The 15,881-nt window shown below is 43.6% G+C and overlaps 2 protein-coding genes across 4 annotated transcripts in view; both read left to right on the top strand.

Annotated features, from left to right (window-relative positions):
• Window positions 1-128: 128 nt before the first annotated feature.
• On the top strand, window positions 129-8,880 carry n4bp2l2 (NEDD4 binding protein 2-like 2). Of its 2 annotated transcripts, none has more exons than XM_061218330.1 (6): window positions 129-254; window positions 1,201-3,917; window positions 4,813-4,937; window positions 5,073-5,161; window positions 5,517-5,593; window positions 5,803-8,880. In XM_061218330.1, exons 2-6 carry the CDS (start codon window positions 1,426-1,428, stop codon window positions 6,308-6,310), a joined length of 3,291 nt encoding a protein of 1,096 aa, XP_061074314.1. In that variant the 5' UTR covers window positions 129-254; window positions 1,201-1,425; the 3' UTR covers window positions 6,311-8,880. The 2 variants fall into 2 exon arrangements, with proteins under 2 accessions (XP_061074314.1, XP_061074315.1); XM_061218331.1 differs by lacking the exon at window positions 129-254 and adding an exon at window positions 647-722.
• A 584-nt stretch (window positions 8,881-9,464) lies between these two features.
• Window positions 9,465-15,881, top strand: part of pds5b (PDS5 cohesin associated factor B) — a 56,015-nt gene continuing 49,598 nt past the window's right edge. For both annotated transcript variants that reach the window (XM_061217544.1, XM_061217543.1), the window contains exon 1: window positions 9,465-9,580. The gene's annotated coding sequence lies outside the window, so the exon portion shown is untranslated. The remainder of the gene's footprint in view (window positions 9,581-15,881) is intronic.

The raw sequence follows: 15,881 nt of genomic DNA, 5'->3' as shown, positions 1-15,881 counted from the left end.
AGGGAAGCCGAGAGCAGGGGAGAGGGACTGGGGGAGGGTCTTTGTGGGAGTGGAGTAAAGGAGGCGGGAGTGAACACACTGGTGTGCTGAACCGACCACTATTGGCGTGACGTAATTTGCCCTTCAAGGTTCATCGTAGTCACGTGACGCCCACATGGATAATTACTTCCGGGCGGCATGGATAGTTGTCCGTGTATTGTGAAATAAACACACTTCTGTGAATAAAATAATGTGCAACTTTAAAACACTTTAAGGTAAGTTCACAAACTGATTCAGTGTACATGTACAGACTAGAACGTTTAAGTTATGTTATAAAGTCGCTGAAGATATAGGCAGTGGTTTTCTGAAGCTATCCAGTTAGCTAAGCGGTAGCTAGCTAAGTAAAATACATTACATGCTGATGTGTACTTGCTAACTAAATAAATAGATCTAACTTATATTTTGTTAAAATACACGATGTGTCTAAGTCTCTCGAGCTAAACAATAGTTTGTGGTAAATCAATGACTGAATGACATGTAAACATAGATGCCTAACGTTAATCAACTTGGAAGTTTGCTAGCTATCTAGCTCGTAACCATGTAATGTATTGAGCGTCTGTAGTCCGTAAATTGTGTTAACAGCTAAGGATGTAAAGTCACAGTCCTATCTACAGTTACTATAAACAGAAGCTTGCATTGTTGGTCGTTAGCTGCAGCTACAGTAGTTAGCTACTTACTAAAAAGTATGTTCCTTTCCCGGTAGCTATGTTTGTGCCAGTACTGGCAATACATTTGTTCCACTCTTGTAATTGTCTTCGAAAATACCATTTCCGTCTCTCATAAGTTACGAGAAATGATATAGGCTGCTCTCTCGCCATATTCTATGGAAGCTAATAGCGAAGTCGTTTTAGAATCTGAAATACCATAACGTTACCTTGGATTTGTTCTTAACATTCATTTAAAAGGCATATTTGTGTACACGTTCTTTTACGCGCCGCATTCTGTAAAACAATTCCTAGTTTCTTCCGTCTTTTTTATGATCTTTCTAGACTGTTTCATGAATGTTTAAAATAGCCTACAGCACTCCTTTTTAAGTCATCATTATTTTATCAGTAACAGTTTCCAATTCCTAGAGCAGCTTTATGTCTAGAGAAGGTGTAATTTTATTTTCTCTTTTTGCGAAAATGTTATCAATGTTTTAACCCATCATCCTCTGTCTAGATGCCCATACATGATGCCAGTGCACTTCTGGAAAGGAAGACCGAGACATAAAACATTGACTGAATGAACAGAGATTGTCAGCTGGTCCCAGATCCACACACAATTCCCAGGAAAACCGAGGGGTAGAAGGTCAGCATCATCATCACGTGAAGTGAACTAGGGGAAACGAACCGGGGTCAGGACTAGGGAGAGCTCTCGGGAGGCTATCATCACAGGCCCCAAGGCATGCATCACAACAGAATTACTCCAGTCCATGGCAACGGTTGTGGAATAAATGGCAACCTTTCAAAATATGGGACCAAAGGTCGGAATGACGCTGCAGGAAACGGTGGGAATGGCGAGAAGAGCCGAAGCCTCGTCATCAAGGAGCTGGGGATTAGCAGCACAGACTTCATCGGGCCTCTGTGTCGGCCGCAAGAGCCCAAGCCTAAAGCAGAGCCCAAGCCTAAAGCAGAGCCCAAGGCTAAAGCAGAGCCCAAGGCTAAAGCTAAATCCAAGCTTAAAGCAAAACCCAAGCCTAAGGCCAACATTGAGAATGAACTCAGTGACTTCTACAAGGAATTGGATGAGCTAGAACCGGTGGACTGTGTTGACGGCAGTACAAATGAACACACAGATGAAAGTGACGCTAAGGTCTGGGAACCCCGAAACCCACCCCCCTCTGGGCAACAGATGTTTCCCAAAGACCAGGACAGTCGCAGGCCTCATCCATACAGGAATGACCACAGTGACCACTGGCCCCCAAAGAGACACAGGCCCGACGTTCAGCAAGGGCCAGACTGTCATGGGCCCAACCTGCCTTGGGGCTCAAACCAATGGCAGCATTCTCAGGCTTTCAGGGGTACACCCAGGCCCCCGTTCCACAATTTCCACATGTCTGGGTATGGCAGGCCCCCTGGACCCCCACCTCCTCCCCGCCCCCCTCCAGGCCCTGTATGTCCTCCAGTTTTTGGGCCCCCAGTGAGCACCAACTTTGACTGTCGTTGGGAGCGCCAACCAGGTCCCAGGTACCCCCCCTTCAGTGGCTTTGGTGATTACGAAGCCCCCAACAACGACAGCACTCAGGCTTATCCTCGCCCTGGTTCTGATGGCTCCAGCAGTCGGGCTTTCCCTCGCCCTGGTTCTGATGGCTCCAGCAGTCGGGCTTTTCCTCCCCCTGGTTCTGATGACTCCAGCCGTCGGGCTTTCCCTCCCCCTGGTTCTGATGGCTCCAGCAGTCGGGCTTTCCCTCCCCCTGGTTCTGATGGCTGTAGTCCTCGGGCTTTCCCTCCCCCTGGTTCTGATGGCTCCAGCAGCCGGGCTTTTCCTCCCCCTGGTTCTGATGGCTCCAGCCGTCGGGCTTACCCTCCCCCTGGTTCTGATGGTTCCAGCAGTCGGGCTTACCCTCCCCCTGGTTCTGATGGCTCCAGCAGTCGGGCTTACCCTCCCCCTGGTTCTGATGGCTCCAGCAGTCGGGCTTTTCCTCCCCCTGGTTCTGATGGCTCCAGCAGTCGGGCTTTCCCTCCCCCTGGTTCTGATGGCTCCAGCAGTCGGGCTTTCCCTCCCCCTGGTTCTGATGGCTCCAGCCGTCGGGCTTTTCCTCCCCCTGGTTCTGATGGCTGTAGTCCTCGGGCTTACCCTCCCCCTGGTTCTGATGGCTCCAGCAGTCGGGCTTACCCTCCCCCTGGTTCTGATGGCTCCAGCAGTCGGGCTTTCCCTCCCCCTGGTTCTGATGGCTCCAGCAGTCGGGCTTTTCCTCCCCCTGGTTCTGATGGCTCCAGCAGTCGGGCTTTCCCTCCCCCTGGTTCTGATGGCTCCAGCAGTCGGGCTTTTCCTCCCCCTGGTTCTGATGGCTCCAGCAGTCGGGCTCTTCCTCCCCCTGATTCTGATGGCTCCAGCAGTCGGGCTTTCCCTCCCCCTGGTTCTGATGGCTCCAGCAGTCGGGCTTTTCCTCCCCCTGGTTCTGATGACTCCAGCCGTCGGGCTTTCCCTCCCCCTGGTTCTGATGGCTCCAGCCGTCGGGCTTTCCCTCCCCCTGGTTCTGATGGCTCCAGCAGCCGGGCTTTTCCTCCCCCTGGTTCTGATGACTCCAGCAGTCGGGCTTTCCCTCCCCCTGGTTCTGATGACTCCAGCAGTCGGGCTTTCCCTCCCCCTGGTTCTGATGGCTGTAGTCCTCGGGCTTTCCCTCCCCCTGGTTCTGATGGCTCCAGCCGTCGGGCTTTCCCTCCCCCTGGTTCTGATGGTTCCAGCAGTCGGGCTTACCCTCCCCCTGGTTCTGATGGCTCCAGCAGTCGGGCTTTTCCTCCCCCTGGTTCTGATGGCTCCAGCCGTCGGGCTTACCCTCCCCCTGGTTCTGATGGCTCCAGCCGTCGGGCTTTTCCTCCCCCTGGTTCTGATGGCTGTAGTCCTCGGGCTTACCCTCCCCCTGGTTCTGATGGCTCCAGCCGTCGGGCTTACCCTCCCCCTGGTTCTGATGGCTGTAGTACTAGGGCTTACCCTCCCGCTGGTTCCGATAGGGATGACAGGGTGAATGGCTGCTCCTCGCACAGTGAAGGCATCAGGCCCCGGCCTTACATGGACTCTGACTGGAATCGGCACCACGAGCCAGAACCAGAACCAGTGCCCCAGCAGCAGGGTTACCAGCCGCCACACTCTGACTGCGATTACCGGCCAACCCGCCTCCTGCTCCTCATTCTGATGAGGGGACTGCCAGGGTCAGGGAAGACCACGTTGGCCAAGTGAGTTGTCATGGAAACCTTGAGAGAGTTTGCTTGCACTGTGCAGACCGTACGAGAGGGAATACAGTTCAGGATATGTGTTCACTTAGGGGGCAAGTCTGAATACAAATAAATGAAGCCTTTTGTTTGTGTGTGGGTGTGGGTCAGTGTTCACAACTCTCAGATGCGTTTGTGCCCATGGTATAAATTTCATGAGCTTTGCATATTTTTTGGTTAGACATTTCTATATTTTCTGAGATCATTACTGCCGATTGTATGTCAACTGATTGATTTTGCAAATCAAATGGTGTGGCAAAATGTCTAATGTTAACTTGAGGTGATGAGGTACCATCTCTTAAAAATTACTTAAAGAAATGGACATAATTGAGACCTGATTATTTATTTATTTTAGTAAGTGAATTCTAGGTTTCTATTTGAATTGAATAATTAAGTTGAAAAGCAAGCTTCACAGTTAATCATTTTATTGATTCACAACGTATAGCTCTTCCAACTGTAGCTGTACAATTACCAATTTCCTCCTTGAAAATATTAAATGTAAAAGGTGGCCATTTCATATTTTTCTATAATTACTAATGCAACTAATGTAAGCCAACTGGTACAAGGATCTAATCTGGGTCTCGTGTACCTTCGTCAATTTCCATTTTTTCCATTTCCAACATTGAACATGCTTTGATTAAGATTGGATCAGTTAAATTTCATTGCTGGCAGAAACGTGCAGTTATAAATAGGTTTTCTCAGCATGAATCATTTTGTAAAGTGCATCTATGGATGTAAGCAACTGGCTAATTATTTCTTTATTGGTCTGGCACTGACCATTAATGAACTGGTCAGCAGTTTATTGTTCACTATATCAATATCAGTCAATACAGCAGTGTAAGTCTGTGTTTTTGTGCAGGGAATTACTGTCCTTTGGTCCCAATGGAATGGTGCTCAGCACTGATGATTACTTCTCCGAGGAGACCGGATACACCTACAGCCCCTTCCTGATTGGGGATGCACACGACTGGAACCAGGAAAGAGGTATATAAACCCTTTTATATTTGATTTTTACAGAATGAATAGCGTGATGATCATGGTTTCCTGACACCATATCTCAACCTTTCTATTGAGGTCTTTGAATTCCTTTATCATGTATCTTTTTGTTTTATCGCACAGCCAGGGAAGCAATGGATGGTGGCCGTTCTCCTGTGATCATCGATAATACGAATATAGAGGCCTGGGAAATGAGGCCGTATGTGTTAATGGTGAGCCACTCACAGTCCTGTTACTGAATTTACACTAAACATTTACTGTGTTCTCAGGATGCTGTTGTACATTTTGTTAAGACTGAGAAGTTTAATTGAAATACAGCTTATTTAAAAAACATCGTTGAACGCCAGCTGATTTTCCATAGGGCCATACAAAGGCACTCAATTACATATTATTATTATTATAAGATATAACTGCACTTATGTGCGCACACAACTCATCCTAGTGTTTGTATCTTTAAGCATTATTGAATAATCTATGTAGAACTGTGTATTTGAATACATCACATTCTTTTATACATTATGTCCTCAATAGTAACTGTTGGCTTCCTGTTTCCTGTTGTCCATGCAGGCCTTAGAGAGGGGGTACAACATAGACTTCCATGAACCAGACACCAGCTGGAAGCTGGATCCTTTTGAGTTGGAGAAGTAAGCTTATTTGCTGGAGCTTTGCATTTGTTGCCTGAAAGATGTCATTTTTGTGGTAAAGCGCTGAGAGTAAAATAAAAAACGGCTGACTTGTGGAGAGATTTAACTGGTTTTTCCACACAGCTCGTCATGGTGGTGTTTCACCATCAGTGCGTGGACCTGTGTCCCCACCCTCATGGTGTTGTTGATGCTCTTCTCTCCCCCGTCAGGAGGAACAAACATGGCGTCCCCTCCAGGAAAATCGCTCAGATGCGGGATCGGTTTGAGCTGCCCATCTCTGTGGACATTGTGCTGAACTCCAGAGACCCACCACACAAAAACGCACTGTGGCCGCCATCTCAACACCCACCATCTCTGCACCCCCCATCTCAACGCCCCCAATCTCACCCCCCACCATCTCAACGCCCCCAATCTCACCCCCCACCATCTCAACACCCACCATCTCTGCACCCCCCATCTCAACGCCCCCAATCTCACCCCCCACCATCTCAACGCCCCCAATCTCACCCCCCACCATCTCAACGCCCCCAATCTCACCCCCCACCATCTCAACGCCCCCAATCTCACCCCCCGCCATCTCAACACCCACCATCTCTGCACCCCCCATCTCAACGCCCCCAATCTCAACCCCCAGCATCTCAACGCCCCCCATCTCACTTCCTGCCATCTCAGCGCCCACCATCTCACTTCCTGCCATCTCAGCACCCGCCCAGGTAGCGACACCGCACGATTCCCTCCTTCCTCGGCAACTAGACCATCAGGGATGAAACGCTGACTATTGAAGATCTGATCAACCAGTTTTATTGCATTAGATTTTGAGCTAGTGTTTTTAATGAAGACGCCAGCATATTTTCTACGTTTATACTGAAATTTTCAGGTGCCTGAACATGCACGACATTGTTTCTTACTGATTTAAAAAAAAAAAAGTGCAGATGTGTCTGAGAATTGTATTAATTAATGAAGGTTATCGTATATTGCTGTAAAAGTTCAGTAGGCATTTGTCTCAATGCACGTGTCATGATGCACAGTTTCTACCACAGTTCACATTTCCGTCTAATATTGTGTTTGCTGGTGGCATGTGTGTAAGACGCATAACGCAACACATAATGTAGAGGGTGGGAAGGCCCATTCTCTGGGCAGGCCAGTATAGAACACAAAGACACCTTCAGCTAGCAGTGGTCAGTAGTGTTCCAGAGTAACCTTTCCTGATGCTGAAGTATGTTTATTAGAGCAGGCTATAATTTTGGTGGCTAAAAGTGAGAAACTACATGCTTTTCCATTTAGGATGTTAGTAATTAATCTCACACATTACAACCATGAAACCACACAATCATGCATATAGTAGAATCAACAATGCAGTCATGATTAACTTGGCTTAGGAAACCATGACAGAACCTAACATATGCAGTATGAAAGAAAACTTTAAATTCTGTGGAAGCAGTTCAGCTTGTTGAAACGGCTGTGTAATGTGAAAAGGAAACAGTGTAGCAGACTTAATCACAGTTTAAGAGTTCAAGTCAGGAGGGTTTGTTTTTTTTCTGGAAGTTTACTATATACCAGGTAGACTCTGCTATTCCCCCATCTTCATGTTGTGAGGTAATCTGCTACTGAAAATAACTAAAGCTTTCTGCAATTTGATGACTGGAGGGGGGGGGTATCTTTTGTATATTATTATACCAAGAAACCCGTTTGCTCAGGGTGGGACCCAAGAGTTCCATAAATTCTGTTGCCAAGTGAAATATTCTAGAGCTTCACTGCAAATGTAACCATTCGCCAGGAAGCACCATTAGAGACAGGCTTTTTCCAATGCATTGAGTGAAGAATGTTAAAAGGGCGTATCTGGATTCAGTTAAGATGCTGCATATTATTGACAGACAATTATCTATGATGGGACATAGATATGTTTCCCAAATACAGTGAGACCACTGACAGCACGTAGACTACCGATAGACAGCTATGCACCTTTATGCCTTCAATGCAGTTGAAAAGGGTTGTCTCATTCAAATTCTCTGACAAATGGTAACTGACCAAAGGTTTTGCACTATTAAAAGAAACTTCTAATTAAACAAAGTTTGTTTTCATAGTTTATTTTTGTTGCACCTGAGAGTAATTTACTGTCAGATGGGCAGATGCTCACTTTAATACTGTTCTCAGTCGCGTAAGAACCATTGAGAGTCCATTATGTATTTTGTACAATTTATTTACATTAGTTTACCATACTAATACAATTAATTGTATTAAAGCATTGGTGTTTATGTCACCAGTATTTAGAGAACATTTCTACTAGTTTGATTTGGAATATTCCATTTTTTTTTACAATCACTTTGGTGCTAATCTCACAAGTTTGTGCTCAATTTTCAAAAGCTTAGACACTCAAAACACAGCCTCTCCTATGTTCAAAAGCTTGTGTTGTGCATTCATATATTTGAAGAAATCTTCAGAATAATTTGTTTCAAATAACTACAGTAATAACATACAGTAATGAGTTGGAAAAGGCAAAAAAAGGCCCTGCATATACCTACTGTCCAATCTGAAAACATTGTCTGGAACAGTGGAACATCTCATACATTAACATAGGAACAGTGTTGGTAAAGGATGATGATGATGATGAAATATTAGTAAAATTAGTAAAGTTCAAATTAAAACTAGTTTAAAAAGGCTCATGTTCTAAAGTAATTGGTGTCAATAGATTTCCTTATCCTAAAACATTTGCGATCTAAACATGGACTGTTATTACAGTAATCCTTTTCCATAACACTGCATTGGAAGTAATGTTACAGTTATCAGTTTGAGCAGTTGGATTAATTGATAGATGCATTGTAATGAAATGAAAATACCGTATCGTATGTAATGTGTGTATTAACACTGATGTTAAGTTAGTTGTGCCATTGTGAACAAGTGATTTTGTTCAGCCAATTGAAAAAAAGAAATGATTTTGAAAAATTAACTATCCGTTTTGTGTCTATAGTTTTGAAAAATTACCTTGAGGTTCTGAAATTAGTGCCAGAGTGATTGTAAAAATAAAAATACAATAATATAATATTGTCACAATCTGTCAATTCTTTATGTATAGAACTATTTTGTATATATTGTCATTTTACATTTTGGGAATTTTTTGTTCTTTGTAATGTAGTAAATAAAGTAGTTTGACTCCAAGCAATCCTGTCTGTTGAATACATTTAACCCAGCTGGTTAGATGAACAGTCTTTAATTGGGTTTGTCATGTTTCAAACAGGTTTTGTCTCAAGAAATATATTGCAAAATAAAATGCTTTTATTAAATGAAAATTGGCTGTGTTATTGAGAATTCCTTTAATATTTTTCTTGTTATTCTTTACTTTTATGATGAAACTTATGAGGATGCTTTTTAACTTGCCACAGGAAAGGTCATTTCTGGTCGATCTTTGTTTAGCCTACTTTTAACTGGTCAACCAGCTTAACCAGTTTAACCAGCTTTGACGAGCTTTGTTCAGCTAGACACCAGATTTGACCAGACACAGACCAGCTAGGATCAGATAGAAGTGTTGAAAACAGTTTAAACTAATTGAAACAATCTTAGAATACCAGCTGGTCTTAGCTTGAATTTTCAGCAGGGATTTCAAGGAGTTTAGTCTTTCCTCAATCCGCCACATTTCATACTATGCGACAAACACTTCATTATTTTCCACTTTATTACAGTTTCCATCATTTTTTATGAAAGTAGTGGTCTTCACAATCATTTTCAATATGACTGTTAATTGCGAAGTACAATTACGTCCGTATTTCGTTACGAGAAAAAAATAATCCTGCAGGAGTCGCTGTTGCACCATTTTCTTTTCGGAGTTGGGCTCTTGAATCACGCGTGTTTGTGATGGTGCTGTGTCGCTGCTGCTGGCAGTGTAGGGCGGCTGGATTGGTGCAACCAGAGACAAATTGGCGCCATTTTGAAGCCGGGAGGAGGACCAGATCTGCAGAAGGAGAGACGATTGGCCGCTATTCATCAAACAAGGTAGGATTAATTAACACCGAATGCGACAAATAAAAAACATAAGATTTGCGGCCATCGACCCATCATAATTAATTTTTTTAGAGATGTGAAAAACGGCAGGTTAAGAACGATAAAACGGCTTTTGTGGTTCCAGGTGGTGGTGCTTCTGCACAGGGGTACAGAACGGTACAAGGAGCGGGTTCATATTTCTTTCCCGCAGAAAAGGGGAGAATAAACAACAGATAAATCGCAGTTTGCTATATTGTGTGTTGATGTGAAAGTTCATTAAATATGTATGGTTAAATATGATTTTTCCCAGGCTAGTGTATTCTCTTTGCCGTTTTCACTTATTTTATAACGTTGTACTGCTTCTGTGTGTGGTAGCTAGCTTGCTAACGCTACTACTGAGATCCGAATGGCCTTGTGCAGCGGGTAAGCTAGCCCGCTGTCTAGTTAGCCAGTTATGCTTAAGCCCAACAGTAAACATTAAAACACTGCGTCTTGTGTGTCGCGCGCTCCGAAATGGTCATTTGAGGATGGCTGTTTTAAATATTCAGTACAATTTAGCTGGCTAACGTTAGCTGCCTAGCCACGTTGTTCTGTTGTTGTGTATAGCAAGGTAATTTGTTTCAATTGCTTTGTCCCGGACAGTTAGCTAGCGTAGTCATTAATATTATGTTTGGCGACACTGGCTAGCCAGCAAGTGTGTTGGCATGCTAGCTGAGGTTTTTAAACATTAGCAAATTAGCACAGTAGTTGGCAAGCTAATTGGTATTGTAGTTTCGTTCATTTCTGACACTGGTAATTGACATTTCCATTGAAATTTACTGACCAGCTAACGTTAGCTAGCTAGATTATCTTCGTACTATAATTTATGAACTCTCATTCACCGAGAGTGCTCCATAGCTTGCGAGTGATATATAATGTGTATTCTGGTAGGTAGCTACTTGGTTCAAGTTATCAAGCTTAGCTAACGTTAACATAGACCCTGCTGGTGAGACAGCTAAGGTAACTAGTGGTGATACCTGATTTATTTTGGATGTTGTCTAACTTACCGATTGAACTGTACTAAGTTGGGGAATACCAGTTGTGCTATAACAATCCAAGTAAGGTTGGCTGTGGCAGTTGACAAAGTAACTGATGTTCGCAAAGACACGAGTTGCTCTGGGACTTTGCATGCTGAGATCAATGAACTGGCGAGGTTGATGACGCAGGCTAGGTTAGTTTTAAGGAGCCGTTGCTAGCGTTAACACATTGGCCAGTCAACGTTAACTTACCCCTTTAACAAGCTAAAGCTGAAGTGAGCGTCAAAATCCGTTGCTGTGCATATTTAAGTAGCTAATTTACATAAATACATGCAACTACTAGTATTGTATCTATTGTATCTGCAACAATGCTACGGAGTAAAGACCAAGGGAATAACTTATTATTGCGGCGAGAATTGTAACTTGGGTATGGTTGTTATCACGAACGTCTGGCACAACAGCATTGCGCTCCTTTATTGCAATGCCAATGTAACAATGTTGTTCGCTAACTGTACGAGATCATATATGACAGCTAGTTTATATACACTGGTGGTGTATTTTCACGTAACCATAAGTTGTGCGTAGTAAACAAAGTCTTCACAATTTTTGATTTAACGTAAACCCATTTCTGTTATCTTCAAATTACATTATGTCTGTCGAGAATTACTTGTATCAATCACATTTTCAAAAACACTGCACTACCCCGTGGAATAAACCGAGAGTGTACCGGACTGCACCGTTTAGCGCCTTTCCTTGTTCAGATGACAGCTGATTAATAGTGCAAGTCGGGGCATGCAGCTTACTTGCTCTGGCATTTGGCGAAGAATGGTGGTCACTCCGGAATTGCTGAATGGGGAAACGTGGAAAATGTAACTAGACTTGCTGTGCAAGACTAGCACGTCCCGTTAGTCATGGCTCCCAGGCCATGGATCCTGCAAATCAGTATCCACCAAGTGTAATGTGTTTTATGTGCCATTGAGCAATTGTATCAATATTTAAGCACTTAATTGGCTCACTTGTCAAAACAAGCAATCTACTAATTTTTCTTTTTCTTTGAAAATGGCTCTAATACAGATTAAATATGATGCGTTGGTAAATAGATTAAAGTATTACAAGTAGACAAGGCTTGATACAGTAGGCAGGGAGGGAATCGCACTGTCATCCAAAACTGCAGTGGCCACATAAACATCTTTGTGGAAAGACTGCTTTCTAAGTCGATGGAAATGACTTGTCGAAATCCGCATTTGAATGTTAAAATTCAATCCCAAATTACAATATGAATTTTGATGTCATAAAATGTAGCCTGTATTTGCAGGGGAACTTGGGATCTTTAAAAAGCGCAACTGAGCTCGGCCTTCCACAGCACATATGCTGTTCCTCGTGGGATCTCTGGAGATTACCGTTACTCTGTGGCTCACAATGAGCCTCAGCCTTTTTTTTGTGTCCCTTTAGCATGTGCTCCTGTTCTTTTGGTATTGTTTTTACTGTTGATCATGAGCATGCCTCCCTAGCATGGAGACATGGTCATTCAGGTCTGGATGTTCTGCGTGCCCACCTTTCCAGCATGCACTTTAAAGCTCCCTAAATTTCTTTCTTTATTGAGTTGGGTGAAGTGCCTTGGCTGAGACTGCAAGAAGGTATTTTCTGTAAGTTCTCGTAGCTGGGAGGAACACTTCAGGTGTAATTTTTCCTCTCCCTTCAAAGGTCCTGTAGTTCCACTGCCGCTAATGGAGCACATGTGTCCGCAGGAACGGTCCCCCAAACCTGCGGTGTGTTGGCCGGCCACTGAGCTCAGAGGCACTCCGAGTGACGTGTGGATTGTTGGGAATAGCAGAGGACGTGGAGTGGAAATGGTCTTCTTTTTTTAAGGGTTCAGACTTCACCTTTGAAAAGGTTTTGGTTTTATATTTTTTTTAGTTACAGGGAGCCGAACAGTTTGAAGGTGTTCTGCATCACTGTCCCATGTCTCCTTGCTCACTGTGGGGGGCCTGTGGGGAAAACATTTGTAGAGCTATTGACGAAGTTGCATATCAATATTGCAATATTGGTTATTGATGCGTGTTGTATGTTCATTAAAATGTGTATTTTACATGACATTAATGGCATTTGGCAGACGCTCTTATTCAGAGCGACGTACAGTTGATTAGACTAAGCAGGAGACAATCCTCCCCTGGAGCAATGCAGGGTTAAGGGCCTTGCTCAAGGGCCCAACGGTTGTGCGGCTACACCGGGGATTGACCCACCGACCTTGTGGGTCCCAGTTATTTTCTGTAACCACTATGCTACAGGCCTCCCTTTTTAGATTCATTAAAGGGTAGTGCAGAGTGCCAATCTGAAAAAGTTGTGTATCTGGCATTTGCATGATTAAAGCATACACTTACCTTCTAAAGAGTGTTATGTGTTAATACAGACAAGGCAAAATGTAGGGTTTTATTGGGAGTCTGAAGTGTAGTTTTAAAGCTGTGGTTTTGTGATTGGGGGCGGGTGGGTCATGGATCCCACCATGACCTGAGGAGATTGTACAGTACACCACTGCTAGTTTCGTCTCCTTGTTTAAATTGAGATGGGCTGTTGGTTTCCCCCCATTGGCTCAACGATGGGCTGTTAAGCGAATAAGATTATTTGTCATTGCACTGTGTCCAGGAGGAGCCTGCCTTGATATAGCTGGGTTTAAATCCATGATGGCGGGAAGCAGCAGGGGCGAGGCAGAGAGCTTCTTGCTGTAGGCGGTGTGTTGCGTTAAGTGCTGGATTGATATTTTGTACAGCATGCTGTGTCTCTTCAGATTACCAGCGAAAAATGACTGCCGACAAACTGCGAGAGCCGTAGATTTGGCAGGGTAGTCTTTTTGTGCACAGGGCTGTAGAGTCTCATTTCAACACGGTGATGGAACTCGAACAGGCTTCTATGCCATTCAGCTTTATGAATGTCTTTTTGTTGTTGTTGTTGTTTTGCTACATCCTATTTGCACTCCTGGAACGCAGACTGACCAATAGAGACGTGGGCCAGACCGAGCCGTTGTATAAATCATCATAACCCCGTGAAACCATGACCGTTCCGTTACGTATTATATGTTTATTTTTTTTGTGTGTGTTAGTATAAAAGAACACATTTGAGATTTCCAAATATTCATTTTCCAAAAGATTTAATTTTACAGAGACGTTTTTGTATTTTATTTTTTAAAAGTAGCATATTACTCTGAGCAATTGACTACTTTTTACATAAAAACTTGATCAAGGCTGTCTGAGATCAGAAGCCAGGAGCCCACCAAAGTCTGCCGAAGAACTTGGAGCTTGGAACAACCTCCCTGCTGACTGTCTTAGCCAACACTGTCCTGCAGTTCTATATGTCAGAGAAGTGATGCAGTTTTAATGCCGAAGGGTGGTCACAAAAAATATTGATTTGATTCAGTTTTTAACTATTCTGCCAAATTACTCAAATGTATAGTACTTTTATTTAGGACCTTTCATTGAATTATTTTTGAAAGAATCTTATCTGTACAGAATGTTATACAGGTGCCTGAGACTTTTGCACAGTACTGTATTTGAGATTACAGGAAGGCAAAGAAACTGTATCTCAGACTGCCTTTCTTGGGTAGGGGAGCTGATATTTGCATGAATGAATCATTTCATTACCATTTTCTATGCCTGTCATGCGAATTGCCATGGGTGAACTAGGTTTAAATTGATTTTTTAAAATACCTTCGTTCCAGGGGTGCTAATTAAGATTATTAGCAAGACCTTTTTGGACAAGATTATGGATGTTAAAATGCACAATTTAATCAATCCCCTTCACTCAGAATAATTTTAAATACTAATAAATAAAAAATGTTCTGCAGTAGTTCTGTTTTAGCACAAGCAAAGAAACCACAAAGTCATCAAATTTAGTGAACGTTGAAATGAATGCTATAACTGCAAGCAAATGGAATAATAAAACTGCAATGTAACCATCCTTTCTCATTTAAATGACCGCTTTTAAAATGCATTCTTCATTTCGCTCCAGGGAACAGCCTAATGTTGTCATAGTCTCTGTGCTCGTAGCTTTGACTGGGACCAGTCAGAGTCAAATGCAAAATTATGCATTGAAGACTTGAGCATGATTGTTTCATTGGCTGCTTGGAGAGAGATGAATTGCTGCCATAGTGGTTGAGTACAGTGAATTTGATGCATTAAAACTATGACTGTTTAGATTCGTAATGCCACTCTCCTGGTTACCAGCACTCTCTCCTCTCCACTCTCCTCTTCCCGTCGGCTGCCTTACCTGTGAGCTGTAGTTCTGTTCCTGGATGAAGGTCCCTGGTTGCCTCTACCGCTCCTAGCTGTACTATATTCATGTCTTTGTCCACAAAGCGTGCGATCGCAAAGATTCAGAGCTTTTGGTGGCGATTCATATTCTGAGCATAAAGCCACTCTATTTTGTTATTATCAGAGAACGGTAGTCTTTGGATTGAGGAAGGGGCCACACAGGCACACATCTCTGAGGTGCGTCGTGCTGTTCGCAGTTTCCTGTGGTTGTCATGGCAACCAGGGCAGCACAGGTTATCCCAAGAGCAAATTTTTCAATTTCTTTTTCTATTTTTTTCTTTTTTTTTTTTTTTTTTTTTTTTGGAATGACTGATTCTATTCCCCCATCTTCATTTAATATTTTCTGGAAATCACATGAAATATTTATGAATGCAATGTTTTGAAGTGCAAAATGGATCGGCGTGTTCCAGAAAGCGGTGTCTTGCGCATATTCACTGTGCAGTGTTCCACACTAAAACACTTTCCAAGTTGAAGCACACTAATGCATCCCAATTAGTCTGTGTGCTCCTCTTTTGCAGTTGGCACACATCGATTTTCAGGAGCAAAAGTTCCTAAAATGGGAACGCTGTGGCACCCTACTGTGGGAGAGGCTTATAAACAGGGGTTCCACATCACCCTACCCACCCCCAGTCCCTACGTTCAGAGCAGAGCCCTCTGAGAGCAGTGATTTAACCCTGGATCAGCGCAGGGGAACGCCACAGATTTGGCAGCACGGTGGACGGTCAAGGCAGCGCCAATTAATATTTTAGGACAGCGGACTGAGAAACTCAGGTTTCATTTGTTGCATGAAAAATGCATGTTTGTGCGAGGGTGGGCACTTCATTTGCAGAGCCCACGGGTCCTACGAGATTAAAAAAATGAAGGAGACGCAAGCAAAGAGGAGAGAATGCTGGTTTAAGCATGCTTACGAACGCAGGGTTGCACCTTGATCATAGGTAGTAGAACATCGGCCTACGTCTGGTTTTTAATCCCATGGCAACTGCGCAGTACTGG

Source organism: Conger conger, chromosome 13 (assembly GCF_963514075.1).
Source record: "Conger conger chromosome 13, fConCon1.1, whole genome shotgun sequence".
In the NCBI taxonomy this organism is placed as follows: Eukaryota; Metazoa; Chordata; class Actinopteri; order Anguilliformes; family Congridae; genus Conger; species Conger conger.
The sequence above is the reverse complement of the archived record's forward strand: the minus strand, read 5'-3'. Positions and strand labels throughout refer to the sequence as shown.